The sequence below is a fragment of the Taurulus bubalis genome, assembly GCF_910589615.1.
Source record: "Taurulus bubalis genome assembly, chromosome: 13".
Lineage (NCBI taxonomy): Eukaryota > Metazoa > Chordata > Actinopteri > Perciformes > Cottidae > Taurulus > Taurulus bubalis.
Window position 1 is genome coordinate 8,260,193 of NC_136601.1, and position 16,629 is coordinate 8,276,821.

Here is a 16,629-nt window from a genome sequence, read left to right on the forward strand (position 1 = left end):
TGCAAAACCTCTGCCACCTTACATGGCCCACCACACCGCTGAGTAGCTCCTCTCTTCTCATTCGGAGGTAGACGCGCCGTTAAGACACACCGGTTTGTCCCTCATGGATTACTACCACGTTTAATCCTCGCTATTCGAACAGGTCTGAAAACGACTGAGAGCCTGTAAGCTGCCTTACAGTCAGACTCACACTGACAGTAAATAATACATGCATGTCTACCATGGCAACCTAGCAAGCTTATCTCAAGTAAAATGATAGTTGTCTTTTAATTATTCATTACAGTTTACACAGTTTTCACCAAAGCTTTGACAGGAGACTTTTAATGGCCTGACGTTGTGTGCTTTAATCAAACAAACAAACATTTCTCCCTCTTGGGATCAGATGACAGCCGACACTGAGAGGCAACGACCGCTTCTGCTTCAGTTACATGGTTCACTACAGTTATACTGTTTCTCCGACATGATAGTAGTTGATTTAAAACATAGATAATGCTTAAAGAGACAAAATTATACCATGCTACCAAGCTAAACAAGCATGTTAGTGTGTTAAATCTAGATGCTAATCAAACTAGTTGGCATGTTAGCTAACCAGTTTAGCATTGTCACTTGCTATTTTGAGTGCATAAGTGTGTTCACACTGACAGGTATGATAAAATGCAGTGTACTATGAGTACCCAGATGGTGTACTATGAGTACTCAGATGGTGTACTATGAGTACCAAGATGGTGTACTATGATTACCCAGATGGTGTACTATGAGTACCTAGATGGTGTACTATGAGTACCCAGATGGTGTACTATGATTACCCAGATGGTGTACTATGAGTACCTAGATGGTGTACTCATGACTGTCATATAGTTGAGTGTGGAATTTGGGTATTTGTCCAAATAGGACAAGAGTAGCAAAAGTGCAAGATCCTCATTTGTACTCCAGTGTAGTAACATAGTATAATCCTTTTTCATTGTGACATCCTCACTTTCTTTATTGTTTTTTTTGCAATATAATATAATGTGATAAAGTGAAGTCCAATTTACTGTGACACATGAATGCATGACTTAAGTGGATATTCCTGGACTGCTTTCTTACACCCAAAATGTGAGTGCAGGTGTTCACTAAGCGTCCTCATGGAGAAGAACATTTAATATGTCACGGTGACACGATGCAGCAGCGTGTCCATCGAGACGCCTCGGCCAGGTTTTTCTGTGTCACAGGTGATGAAGCAGCTCCCTGGAGATGCGAGGCGTCAGCTTATAGCGGTGACAGCACCACTCTGTTTGAGTGCTGCAGTTTGGCCCCTGAGGTAAGAGCTACACTACACACACACACACACACACACACACACACACACACACACACACACACACACACACACACACACACACACAGCATATCATCACCTGTTTGTGTCACTCACATCGAGCTGATCATTAAAGAAAATCCATCTGAGAAAGGTGTAATGTTTTAATATTGCCTGTAAAGGCTTGTTGTATATAATTGATGCCATTAGGTTGTCTAGACTTTGAAATGACCGCCTGAGGAGCTGAGGGTGCTTAATAACTTTTTTTTCTAAATCTCATCTTGATTTTATTTAGCTGTTGTTTCTTCTATTAAATTTAATGACAGAGTCTTTAACTTCAGTCTTAAACAGCCCGGAAAACCGGAATTTCTCAATCTTCTTTCTGTGACTGATGAAAGTCTTTCATGAACTCACATGATTCAGTGGTAATTTCATAGAACGTTTCTGTTTACATTCAATGTTACTCACCAGAAGGCATTGTGTGTGTATCCTTGAGGTCAGACCATGTTGAGTGAATTTACTTCTTCAGAAAACATTTAGAAAGCCAAACATTTTGAACATTTTAAGCCTGGACTTCTTGATCGCGCTGCATTGCTGGTGCATTTCTGTTTTTCTTGGTGCCTGTAGATAAGTGGATTAGTGCGAAACCATACCATTGGCAGGGATGTATAATGTGTGTATGTGCATCCTTATGGGGATCCACTCAAACACACACACACACACGCACACACACACACACACACACACACACACACACACACACACACACACACACACACACACACACACACACACACACACACACAGACTGTCCTGGTGAAACCAAATAACCAAGTATTTCTTGTTAATAAATAAGGATGTAATATTTCAAACGTTTACCACGATTGTTGCTTATTTAGTAAAACATATTTAATGTTAAAGATAATTACTAGATTAGTTTGTTTAAATTGGGAACACCAAATAATAAAGAACATGATATCAAATCAAATTAATACTACATGATATGACATTAAATGTTATGACATAACATGACATTGTATTATAATGTATTATTATATCATATAGTGCTGGTGCTGGGTTTTGAATTTGGCAGTCGGTGTTGGGATAAAGCTGCTTATATGACTCTGCCTTCCAGTTGAACATACTGTTCTTATAATTGGAATAAATCAGTCATGGTCTTAACATATCATTTTCATTTTAATTAGTTTTTCTTTTCAAATCATCGAGAAGCCGTTTCTCAATCATCCCTCCCTCATACAGTTTCAGTAAAAACCTCTTCAGCTGTTTGATTCCAGAATAAGACTTTTACAGTATGAAGACATTCACATTCAAACAAGTTCCCCGTGTTGTTTAGACCTCTTGTAAAGACAGGACGGGACATGCTTATCAAGACTTCAGTGAAACACACCCACGCCATGTTGAGTCAAGCAGACATTTTATCTAATTTTTGCACATTTAGACAAGTGACCACGGAGATAGTCTATTCAACCTGAGGAGCTTATCTTTCAGCCCTCCTCATCAGTAGCACTAATGTAGCCTCACCAGCCACCTCAACTGCTATTAAAAAAGCTATTCGAAAAGATTAATACTTTAACGCTCTTTAATTTCACTGCTGTCCGCTGGCTCGGCTGTGACGGAGGGGAAGAAGTAATAAATGGTTTTAATTTTGTGCAGATTGAATAAACAGATGTATTCATAGATTGCCAGCATGATTTGTATGTTAACTTCATAATATGACTGATCTGCAGTACATTTTTTGAGTTGGTGTAATAAAGCAGAATCAGAGTGATCTCCATATGAAGAGAAAACGCTATTTAATGCAACTCTTGCCCCTTATGGACCGTGAAATGTGTTTCTGTGCAGGTTTGACCAGATCTGCACACGTTAATCAAATATTGTGAACAGGGTCTAGGGGAAATTACTCTGCAGGGACTCGCCGTTTGTGATTTGCTGGCCATCAAACCACCTCACCGTCCCTGACTAAGGATCAGCGTCCACAAGGGGGCAGAGTGCAATTCAATCACAGCAAAATGTCAAGCTGCCCAATCGTTCCCTCAAGAGCTGTAGGCGAGGAATGAAGGATGCAGCTGCAGGCCTGATGGCCGCCTCCCTCAGCTTGGTTTGATCAGTGTGAAGAGAAGGAGCAATGATTAATGATAAAATCAATAACACAATTCTTTAACCCAAGTGAGAAGGAGCAGGATTAATTTATCCTGAAGAGATTGAGACACAATTTTCAGGGTAAGGATTTGGAGCCTGAACTTCAAAGCGTTTGCAGCCACGGTGCGTTTGCAGCCACAATACATTTGTGTTTTTGTTTTTTTTAATATCAAAGACATTTTTTTAATCTAAAAGCATTAGAAAGGAGAAATGGTCTCGTCCTGCTGTCTCAATGCTGTGATGATCATAAAAAGCCAAATGAATGGGCCCATAAAATACAATGAATGCCTGAATCAAGCTGTTTTAGTGATGCTTTTACTTTTAAACCAAAAAGCATCAAGGTTACATTCAGGAGAGGTTTAACAATAGCAGTTTCTGGTATGGGATGAATATCAGTAAGGGAAATAGCCGGTACTTAATCCTCTATAGTCAACTGGATACCCTTTTAAAAGCATCTGGGATAGGATCCAGTAAGCTGGTGCAGGATTTAAGCTGCATTACTTCTTTCCTTAGTATTTCCTCTCTCAACAGCAGCAAAGTGGCTCAAAGTATTTTCCTGCAGAGGCAGGGGCTTACAAACATTATCATTTATTATTCAGCCAGACTTTTCTCTGAAGGACACTGCAAACTCACTATAGTTTGATGTAGAGAAGGTGACCGTGAGGATTTTAAAGGCCGGTGTATGAGAGTGTTTGCAGCTCAGAAGAGGTTCAAGGATCACGCTCATTAATGTATTTTCTGTTTGATTGATTGAAGTTATGAGCCTGACTCTACTTCACTGAGCCCTTTTGAACATGACGATAGAAGCCATTGTGGACTCAATCCCTCTTTCTGCCTCATTGCTGCCAAATTAGTGATTCATTGCAATGTATACCTTTGAACAAAACACTTTGTTGAGATATTCCACCCCAAAATAAAATAATCAGGTAGCAGTAACAAGAAGTACATCAAGGAAATACCATTTATATTGATACATTATAAAGCTGAGTTAAAGAATTGGACTGATGGTGGAAGGTTATTCCTGTTATCAATATGTATTTTGAGCCGTGAACAAAAATAAAAGTAAAAGGACTTGATTGTAAACGCGTGTCAATGTTTTTGTTGTGCTTGATCTGTTATTTGTATTTCAATCACAGTCTGTCAACATGTATATTTACTCTGCGGTAGTTTATCAAAAAACAGAGGTGATCAATGGCATCAGTGAAATCTTTTGAGGCCACTCTGAGAAAGATTTTTTTTTTTATCTAAATAAACTGATACTGTTTGTAATTGACACAGATTTTGACAGTGGTGGAAATTGTTACGGCTGGTTGAATGAGTCATTGTTTGGACCGGATCGGCTGTAAAACACACACACACACACACACACACACACACACACACACACACACACACACACACACACACACACATAATCGAAGAGGCAGGCTTCTTGTCACTGTTGCTTAGCAACCGTGGGAGCTGTACCAGCCAAATCCCCGTGGTGGCAAGCTGATGTTGAATTAGGTGGAGTGGGAGAAAGAAAGGAAATCTTTGTGAGAGATGTGTCTCTAGCAGGCACAGGAGGAGGCGTCGATGTTCAGGTGTTCATTTCTTATTTTTGGATGTGGTGAATCCTGAATGTAACACAATCTCTCTGTGTTTGTGTGTTGGCTCTATTCTGGCTGTAAAGAATAGGACTGCACGTTGAATTTTACCCAAAATTATGGGCATACCCAAATCTTAAGATATCGAATCTTATTGTTCAAAGAGATGTGAACTCTGATGTGCCTTCCAGCCTCTACACACTCCTCATACACAAAGCATAATATCCTTTCCCTCTAATCCCCACAACAGTATAAATGCATTTGAAATTTTACAGGGAATATGGATCAAAATAGTCGCCTGAATCATTCCCAACAAAGTTTCATATCACGTGAAAATATGCCAGAAGTTTGGCAGCAATAACACAACAAAATCCACATACATACAAGTAGGACACTAAGCATTATAAACATACTGCCGGTGCAACACACACACAAACACACACACACACACACACACACACACACACACACACACACACACACAACTGGTGTGTCTGTAACACTGCAGTTCTCTCAGGAAACTGCAGTGGTGCTGCTGCTGTACAAATGCTGTCTCCGGTGTGATTTGCATTTCAACTGCAGTGACAATGAGGACACACTTTGATTTACTGTACAGCCAGGCAGACGCAGCAGAGACGGTGTTGTTGCTGCTTTGTTCTCTGCATTTGCATTTGTATTGTTTTATTTAATGCGTCCTAATTTTGGTAACTGTGGGTCCGTGTTGGAACAGATCTGTGACAGGAGAGTAACACGCTGATGAGGGGTTTAAAGGAAGCTGTAAAATGCCCACCCTGGATTAGATCTTATCCTGAGCTGCTCTCTGGACAATAATCACATAATACTGACGGATACTAGTTTTTGCTTACAACTGCTGTCCAGTATTTTATTATTTATGTGTTTATGGGTTTAGTCTCCCCTGTTTATGGGAAGGAAGAATATTTAATAAATTTGTGACATTAGAAATTGTTGTGAAATGTTTTAGTTTTTGCCTCTGCGACAAATTATGTTGGAGTCATCTGATGAAACTGAACAGCATATTTAAAAAAGAAGCCCCGTGTTTAAAGTGAGGTTACTGGAATTAAAACATGTTGTGGTTCTACCAGGAACAACAGTCATTAGATTATAATGATGACAGGCTGGTTGGTTGGTGGGTGTTCAGTCCAACATAGTTGATGAAACATGTCCATTCTTCATACTCTCGGCAGACAGATGTATGATTATTAATAGAAGTGTTCTTGCCTTACTCAGACTCTTAAATTATTAAGTTAAACCAGGTGCCTCTCCATCATCCTTAATGATGATTGGCTATCTGTGATGGTGCCATTCTGTTGTGTTGTGACAGGTCTATTTATCTTTAAAATAACAAAAATGAAACACAGGAATATAAGAAAGTGTAAGGCACTCTAATGCTACTGACTAAAGTAGATAGAGTAGTTGAGAAAGACATGGAACATGAATGCCCTTTCAGCATGTGTGTGTGTGTGTGTGTGTGTGTGTGTGTGTGTGTGTGTGTGTGTGTGTGTGTGTGTGTGTGTGTGTGTGTGTGATTCATGTCTGGACACGCCATTGCACCACACTACAGACAGTATATTTCCAAAATATTAGACTGTTCTTTTGAGAAATTAGTCCTGCAGTCTGGTTTGTGGTTGAACAGAACAGAGGTCTTCCTTGTTAAAAGGAAAACAACTAAGAAAAAAAGTAAAGGTTATACACCAACCAAATAGGACTTCCTCTCCTGTTTATGTGGACACTGGCTTTTCTGCTTTTCAAAATATTAGTGACGGAATTCACGAATTATCAATATCATTATTTTTTGTTCACTTTTGTTTATGTACGAAGTACATTGAATTAACCAATAATTGGTATATTCAAACATACACCAATAATAAAACAACAACAACAGTAACATATTAGCAAATGTAATCAGTAGTTTTATTGATTAACATAAAGTACAAGACAACATTCAGAAAATGTATATGTATATTCAGCATAATGATAAGATCACAAAGTATTTACAGAGCATGATTCTTTTTGTAAAAATTCATCTAAATATAATTTAGCAATATAGTTCAAGGATTAAATGGAATAAATATAATAATAAATTACATAACATAATGTTTTATTTATTTATGGGGGGGCATTTTCTGACATTGCAATTACTATTAATACATTAATGAATTGATTTTAAACTAAAACAAGACATTTTTGTGAAAAGCCAACTCCCACCCAGTGTACTATAGTTATGTCTTCAAGCTGTGAACAACATCTACTGCAGAGGGGGTAGGCGTCCACACCAACGGACAATTTATGGGCGAATTTGAAATACGTATCTATGTCATAATCATTATTTACCCCACCGATTACAATCCGGCACTTTGTCTTTTTTCATATCCTCGTAAAAACATACCGTTCGTGACATATATTTCCTAGCCGCAGTAAAACGAGAGTTATTATGTTCTCGCACACCCCTCCCACTGCGGGTGAATGTGGTACGGTCCATAATGTGAAACGGCACCGTCCCCCTCACGTCAGTTTATGGTAAATCCATGTCCCCTGCTCCTGTACCGAAGACGTCTATCGGCTTTATAATCCGACGTGTAAACTGGGATGCTGGGGGTTCCGTGAAGCCGGGGGCTCCTGGGCATGGTTCTGTCACCACCAGGCAATGAATGTTGTAACTCGTCTGTATTTTTCATTAAGAGTAAATACGCAGCAGTACCGCCCGCACGAGAGAGGTTCTTTTGTTGAATTTTAGCCTCTTTTTTTTTTTTCTTCTTTTTTTTTCTTCTTCTTTGACGGTGTAGAAAAAGCAGCAGTCACAGGGAGCAGAACTAACAAGCCGCGGCCGCTTGACAGGTGCCGTGGCCCGGCTCTGTGTGGAGAGATGCCGCCCGTCCAGAGAACGATGTCTGATCTTCGTACCCGGTCGGAGGGTATGTAATGACAATCTTTACTTCGTTTTTGTGTGTTGCAGAAATGTTTGGAAATCAGGTCCCCGGTCTATATCATTGTTACCATAGGCAGGCCGACCGGTGTTACGGTTCACGTTATAGCTCTCTGGGAGCGCAGGACAGTAAGTTGCTAGCTAAAGCCGGGAAAAGGAGCCCCCAACAGGGGTCAAGGAAACCCCGGAGGGGCCGTGGGAGTTTTCTGAAGGAGTCTACATAAAATAGCTTCAAGAATACAACTTTTCAATGAAGAGAGTCTGCTGTCATATATCTGCAGAAAAAACACGGGGGTTTCCAGACAAACGCTTTATATGTTGTGTTAGTCTGCATGAAGCTTCTTAAAATGAAACTAATATACTTAACCTGACTTGACCCAGCAAACCTGGCACCCATCCAGACTGAAACCACCCCCCCACCCTGTCCAACACAAAAGTACCATCATCTCAGAAAGCAGGAGAAGGGAACAGGAGTACTGCAGTTGATGCTTAGTGCCAGTAGCCACAAGTCTTGCAGCACAATAACAAGTTTCCAACAAATGGCATGTACAGTAGCGTGGGTCTAATAATACAGCCATTGTAATTCAGCTGGGACCCTCACTCCCTCACTGCACCAGTAGCTTTCTGCTGCATCTCAGTTGTGTTTGCCAGGGACAGAGGATACGGATACATACGCATTACGAAAGTAATTTGAATTCTCATAAGGGGATTTGTTTATGTTTAGGTGCCAAAGGCTGCTTAGTATCTTTGGGTCTGTTTGTTTATCCAGGAGAGTACCTATTTGGCTGGGCACACACAGGCCTCTTACTGGCTCCAGATGCACCGTCCTGTGGGATTCCTCCCATCACTTATTCGTGGCTCATCCTGACCTCTCTGGACCGGGGTCTGAAGTCATCTGCATGTGTCAATAACATATTGTATTGTTATTATTGATGGTACCTACAGTGCAGTTTGTTTTTCTCCTAGTTGCACTTGACTTTGCTTTGGTTAGATTTATAATTCTAGACTCAGACTAATATCTCAATCTGAGTTATTGCTGTTGAGTAAACATTTTTGGCTAATAAAGCAAGCTATCTGACCTCTCTAAAGTTAATACAAAATTAACTTTTGCTCATTAGTATTTCCTATACTTCTATATAAGTTGATCCATAACTAAAAATGTACAAGATAAGGGCACATTTGCATAACTAATATGTGCTTCACATTGAGGCGGTTAATTACATTTCTATGATAATGCAGTGTGCAATCTCATTTACCTTTTAGTAGTGCAGTTTCACTTTATGAGTCTGTGTGGGTCATCTGGTCAAATGTGATCCTGGAGACACCTGCTGTAGCAGGAACTACGACAGCGGTTTTGAGTACTTTGCCAGGTGTGTCCCTTAGTCTATCTATGGAAAGATTTTGTCGCAATAGCACCACAACTGTGAAGTATGGGGGCAATAAGTGTGGAAGGGGCCATTAGTAGTCCTGTGTTTATTTTTACCTTTAGTCAGCTTTGTTTTACCTGTTTTTAGCCTTACGTCGTCTTATTTGCTTGTACATCGAGGGTAACAAAATACTGGTGTTGAATTCCTTGTATGTGCTTACTTGGCCATTCTAGTTGATTCTGATTCAGACTTTTTTGGCGTCATGGCTGTTTTGATGTCATCGCAAGATGGTCTCTATTTTAGTATGTGTTCATACAAGCAGTATTTCTGAACTAGGTACTTCATCCAAGTAGCTGAGAATGTTGGAAATGTGTTTTTACACATTATAAATATGTATATACTACATGTGGAAATCATATCATATTGGCGCAGAATAATCAATATAGGTAGAAATATTGGCCTCAATGAGCTTTGTTGCTTATCATAATTCTAAAGATTTCAATACTGAGAACCTTTACAATACACAAATGTATCTACTCCAAAGATTGTTCTCACAAATAAATTTGTTATTTCCATTACAAACCAAAAATCGTGCCCGCAAATGAATATTGGTCATACCTGCATAACCATATTCATAAATGGATGGCCTTGATATCACCATTTCTATTTCTTCCAATCATTCAAAATACAGTATTTTGTACATGTACACATGTATTTTAAGGACATAACTAATTACATGGTGGTAAGATTGTCTTTCAGACAAACAGTTTTAAATGATCAGTAATAATAAACTGACTACTAAGATTCAGTGGTTTTACCGAAATGCAATGATAAAAATAGATGTCAGTAAAAAACTATTCATATGCTTTTCATAAATCCAACCTAATTATCATTATAAAGCAATTTCTCATTGTGTGCACCACAACAACAAAATATAGTGTTATGCCACCGAAGGCCCGATGCATCCTACTGGAAGAAATCTAAATAATTAAATGCTAGTATAGATTCTATAGAGAACTGTTGACCAATGTGGCTCCTGCAGTCACAAGAGCAAACAGATTAATTATGCAGCAGCTATCACTGTCACCCGCAACTACCACACACACTACCTTTTTTAGGTTACAAAGAGCAAACGATTTAGCGTTTTTTCTCTTGACTCCCCATGGCACTAAACCCACACTGTCACCCCCCTGCTTCAGTGAAAACAGTATCATGTTCCTTTTGCAAGCATCTTTTTGAACGTAGGATTTGATCACCTCCTGTACCGTGCCAGGCTGACGACCTATTGTTCTGCTCCAGCACCAACGTTTCCAGCTCTCGTGGCTCCATATCTAGTGAAGTATTTTGCTCAATCACGCGTCTGTTCCGCAACATTTCTGTCGGCTGCTTTTTATGGGAGCCTAAGCACACTCCCCACCCTTCAGTTTTATTTTTTAATCACCAGACTGCATCAGGCAGACTTCCATCGAGAAAGGGCAGCCCTTGCCAGGCTTACCACCTAATCCATCAGCGGCCTGTCCGTCAGCTCTTCGTGCCGCACACTCCCCAGTCTTGCCCACCACGTGCCGCACCTCTCCTTGTCACTCTTCTCTGCTGTGCTGTGGATCACTGCCATCCTGTGCCTGGATGTGTTGCCAAAATAATCTTATCTAGGACACTTGGGGTACAGGTGACGTCAGCAGCTATCCACGTATTTAATGTTTGATCCTGCCCTGACAGACAGGCACCTTTTAGACGTTGATCTTTCCAATACAAATTTCTACGAGAGGGCGCTTGATACCTGCTTCCACAGAAGCCACGCAAGTTAAGGCAAATGGCAAGAAGCATCCTGTTTGCCGTCTTAGCTTGCATGCCTATCTGCAGACAGACAAAATCCGCTCTCACAAATAAGGTGCCAATAGGCAGGTAAGCCTGTCCTGTGAAAATGTATCTATCAAAAGAAACAAATCTTGTCATTTTGCATCAGCTGATTCACATGATAGAAGGTGGTCCTCAGCATCTGGTTGCCCAAATACTAGTTTGTAAAGACACAAAGTAGTCTGCCTCATCTTTAGGCATTATATTTCTACCTTTCTGTCATTCTCAGGATTTTTTTTCATGTGTAAGGGAAGCAGGATGTTCCTCCGTAGCATTTCAATAACACCAGCTAAGCCGCGGTCAGTCTGAATAGTAGGAACAGCATGGGGAGGGAGACTGGAGAGGGATAGACTGCTCCCTTCTGAAGGGATTGAGAGCTGCCCATGTGCCTGGCGGATCACTGGCTGATAATAATGTGGCACAAAAGCCCAACATGCCACTAAATCCCCTGTCTGGGGCCGCTGGTGTGTCATATCAAGTCCCCTCAGTCCTCTCCACTCTGTCGATGTGTCGGCATGGGACATCTCCTCTGCTCTAGTTTTCACTTAATGTCCTGCCTCCATCACGAACCTGCAGCCAGTCTAATATGTGTTTCTTCAGGTATACTCTCCCCACGTCAATGACTCTCCTCTGTCTGCAAAGCAACAAGACGTGGCAGGTGAGGAGGGAGGGAGATGTGAAAATGCTCCACACAGAAACGGATGTAGAGACGCATAACTTACCCTAATATTTGCACGTCTTTATATTGACCCAACGTATGAGCTGACGAGTGAGATCTTTACAGACAGTGTCATGAGGATTGTCTGTTAAGAAACTGCATTGTTCTATTTAGGGGTGCTAACAACTAACAATCATTCTTATTTTTGATTAATCTGTTAATTATTTATTTGAGTAAATTAATAATTGTGGAGCTCCATGGTGGCCTTGGAGGTTATGGAGTACAGACATGAACACAAAATTCCTTGTTTGGGAGGGACTTTTATCACATGCCGTTCTCTTTCTCTCAACGTTCTCTCAACTACTCTCTTTCTATATCTATTTTCTTTCTGTTGGCTAGACAATAAAGACATACAATGCCCCCCAAAATAATAATGATTAAGAAAAAAAAGAAGAAAATAAATAAATATATATACATATATATAAAAAGAATTGTGATCTATAAATGAGAAAAATATGAATATTATCTTAGATCTGACAAAGGTGGCATCTTCAGATGTCCAAAACCAAAGAATATTCAATTTACAGAAATATTAAACACAGAAATGCAGCAAGTCTTCACATTTGAGAGGCTGAAACTAGAGAATAATTTAATAATCAAAATTGTTGCAGAATAATTTTCTGTTGCTCAATTAATCAACCTATTGTTTCTGCTCTTACAAAATGTATTGCCGTACTTATGGCCAGATAAATTATCTTGCGAGCGTCTGCTGTGGGCTATGGGATTCTTTTGCTATTAATTATAGAACGATTTTGGCTCTGGGCAATACCATCTTTTCAGATGGTCTTTCTTCTTGTTACATCTCAAAAATGTGAATATCCTTGCCGTTATCAGGCCAGAAAAGTGAAATAAACTCCGAAAATCTTATGAGTATCTATATTGCTGCTTTTACAAACAAGAACAAAACATTGACAGTACTGACATATCTTTCTTTTCGATATTAATAATTTGGCTATTCTGAAGTAGTCTACCAAAATATTGAGAATGTAAAAAATAAACTAGAGACTATAGTTCTGCAGCTCTAAACTCAATTAATGGAATGTCTTCATGTCCTGAAAGGCTCAAGCGTCCTTGAACCATCAATTTTCTGGAATTTATTAGAGCCTCTGATCTGCAGGTCAGAAGGAGATCCTCACTCATGTTTCTAAGATTTAATTTTATTTACGAGACACTGAAAAACAGCCTTGCAAACATATACACGTAGGGAGATAAATCAGCCCAATGCTTAATGACAGCAGCATCGGACACTGAGAAAAAAGGCCCTAAACTGAATCCGCGATCATATATATTATTTTTGCTGGTGGCTTTGTTTTTATCCTGGCTGTATTTGTATATGTGACGCACACACATGTGATATGAACAGCCGTACAATGCAGCAAGCCTCCACTATCAGGAGTTAGTCAATATGATCCTGTCACAGCGGGATGACAAGGTCAGATGGAGACGTGTCAGCAGGCACTCCACAGAATAGCAACACCATCAATGGCGGGGGAGCTGCCCTTGACCCCAAGATCTCAAGCTTGTTATGGCCCCGTTCCTGTCTCAACTTTATGTCCAACTGGGCCACAGTGCTGCTTCCACTAAAAAACACACACATTAAGGACTTCCTGTGTTGAGTTTACTGTCTGTAGATAATAAAGTTTCCATCTCTTAGATGAATGCATGCGCTCTTGTAGTTAAGGCAGTAATTGAATTGATCCTGTTATTAATAGATCCTGTATGAATACATGAATGCTGCTGTCGATGGCTGATTCAATGACCAGATTGGCGTCTAGTTGGTTATTTCCTATATAGAGCTGAAAAAGGGTTTATTTGTGTTACTTCCTCTGTTCTGGATGATGATGTAGCACTTTTTTCTTGTTAAGCTAACACATTACTATACTATTGAATTGGATTAATCGTCATTGCTCAGCCATTTTTATATTTCAATTAGTGCAATGGTCAGCATCTAGTTTTTAGCCTCCATTTCCGATCAGAGTCCGGATCTCAATCATTGAATATTTGTCTATATTGAGTATGCCAATACTGAGTTTTGTTGGACTTTCCTACCAAGTAAAGCTGCACATTACATCCTCATGCAAAATAGGCCTGTGGTCAAAAATAGTATAGCTCACGAGGAATGTTTAAACTTTAGGCAACTAAAGGTACTTGGATAAGGCTAGATAGCTTTCATGGTTAAAGAATGCCATTGTTGACTGTTGGTCGAGGGAAATAAGGTGTTCTCCACGTCATTATTTTTCCTTTCACAATAAGAATGTCACCTGATTTTCTGCTTTGGCAGTTAACATAAACATAATTGGGCAGTGTGAATAAACCGCCTATTACATCATTCATCTTTAGGAGAGTCGGACAGGAGACAACATCCTTGTTATCTCAACCAATCCATCGGGCCTTATAGCAGAGACAGACACAACAAATGGTCACATGCTATCGTGGCCTGTTGTAACCTGTTACCTGTATACCTAAGAAGCTGTGCTGCACGAAGCAGCTGATGGCAACGTTGAGTTACACAGTGTATGATAATCCTCTAAACGCTCAAAATGTGTCTTTTTAAAAAAGTTCTGAAAATTAATAACATTGAGGCTCTTTCCAAATTCACTCACTCATGGCTATATAGTGGACTCTATAGTGAGTTCCCCATTGTGTAGTGCTGTTCAAACATATAGTGATAATTATTATTCTTACCATTACTAAAAGTTGTCTTCAACAATGGCTACTAACACTGACACGTTATACCATAATGCATTGAGCTAAAGGAGTAATGGCAGACGGACGAGAGAAGAGCAACGCGATTGGTCTCCCAGCCGACGTTGATCTGGCACGTTTGAACTCTGCGACAGCAATGACATAGTTAACGGCGTGGAGAAAGTGACCTGAGCAGTGTCCGAAAGTGCTTTTTAATTTAGCAGATGAGCTCAATATATAGTCCTCTACATCGTCCTCTACATTAACTCCCTGGATAGTGACGGGAGTAGTGAATTAGTGAATGATTTCAGACACAGTGTGGGTTTTAAAGTCTTGCAGTGGTTGCAGTACATTTGCACCCTGTGAATACAGGAAGAAGGGCCTTGGGGAAGGCAGGTGCATCACTTCTGGCCAGATCCTCCGTCAATTGATTCAACATCAACATCAATAGCCCTTGCACCACTTTTGTTGTTTTTTTGTTTAGTAGTCACTATCCATACTTATATACATTGCACATACTTTTTTGCACTTGAGTATTTTTCATTCCTGATATTTTGTTGTGTCTTCTATGCATTGTTTTTGCTACTGTGACAAACTAATTTCCCCTTGGGGGTGAATAACGTATACATCTATCTGTCTGTCTGTCTGTCTGTCTGTCTGTCTGTCTGTCTGTCTGTCTGTCTGTCAAACAGATTTTAGATTTTCATTTAAAAAATATATTTTTTTATGTCAGAACACATTGAAAAATCACAACTGTCCATAGTGCAAGGAGACATCTTCAAATTATTTTATAGATTGCTTTTAAATTTGCTGCAGACATTCATATTTGGTTCCTAATAACTTTGGTGATCCTTTGAACATTTAGCTCAAGTAAAGCTTCACGGAGCCGCTAGCATAGCGGGAGACTCTGAAGTCTTGCTGCTTGATGAATAACCCAATAATGATTGATTTATTTAACACATTTGTTGTTCATTAATTTTCAGTCACTTTATAGATTAATTTATATTTTTTCTCCGCTCTCCAACATCTGTGGTGGAAAGTCAAGAAATGTCAAAACATTCTTTTAACATATATTTTAATGGAGACAAGTAACAGTAGCTTGAGGTTAGGCACAACACTGACACAACACGATGACTGGTATTCACAAGGTCTATTTCCTGTTTCAGATCTTTTGCCTTGCACGGCATAAGCCCTTCCTTTTTACCATTCATAAAGTCACACACGGTGGAAAGGTTTCTGCCCTTGTAGATCCCACGCTAAACTAATCCAGGCCATCCCTGTGATGTCACAGCAAGCCCCAGCTGCCTATGTTGTCCCTGGACTGTCAGTCCCACTGTAGCCCGCCTGAGCCTACGAGGAGCCAGACGGTGCCGGACAGGGAGGGGGATTAATTCTGCAGCTGCCCTGTTGTTGTTGTTGTGAGTGATGGTTACAGCATTGGGATCTGATAAGCGATTTATAGATGTTTCTGTTGCTTAGATTGAGGCAGTATCTTTATGCCCCTCCAGCTCTTTTCCCCCCAATTGACGAATGGTTTCATCTCTGGGCCTTTGATTCCCATGAATAGACTGTGACTGCTTTGTCTACTGAAATTTGTATCTGGCATAAATTAATCATAAACACATCTTTCTTGGGTGGTGATGAGCAGATATGAATGGCACATTAGGCTCAGTGAGTTGAAAAATCCCAAAGCCCAGGGATTTGGAACTAATTTGACCCTAATAACAATGTTAGATAGCCTCAGGTTAAGGTGAACAATCTGCAGACTGACAATGCCAAATGCCATATTACACCTCACCTTTGTGTCTTACTTCTTTTTATTACTTGTTACATGGTGGTCTAATGTGTGCAAAACATTTCCACAGGAGCCAAGTAACTTGTATTTCCTTCGGATTGTCTGTCTGAGGCAGTTTTTCTCGAAGCCTCTTGACTGTGGCTTGGCTGCCATTCATTTGTTCTTGTTAGATCAATGTCAGTAGCCCCAAGCTGCCTGCCCCCACCCACTCTGGTATTAT

The 16,629-nt window shown here is 40.0% G+C and overlaps 1 protein-coding gene across 1 annotated transcript in view; it reads left to right on the forward strand.

The window, feature by feature from the left end:
- Positions 1-7,927: 7,927 nt before the first annotated feature.
- atp8a1 (ATPase phospholipid transporting 8A1) overlaps positions 7,928-16,629 on the forward strand; it is a gene marked incomplete at both ends in the record, with an annotated part of 86,583 nt that continues 77,881 nt past the window's right edge. The window contains 2 exons of the mRNA XM_079228612.1: positions 7,928-7,976; positions 8,018-8,116. Of these exons, the coding sequence (XP_079084738.1) occupies positions 7,928-7,976; positions 8,018-8,116 (148 nt within the window). The remainder of the gene's footprint in view (positions 7,977-8,017; positions 8,117-16,629) is intronic.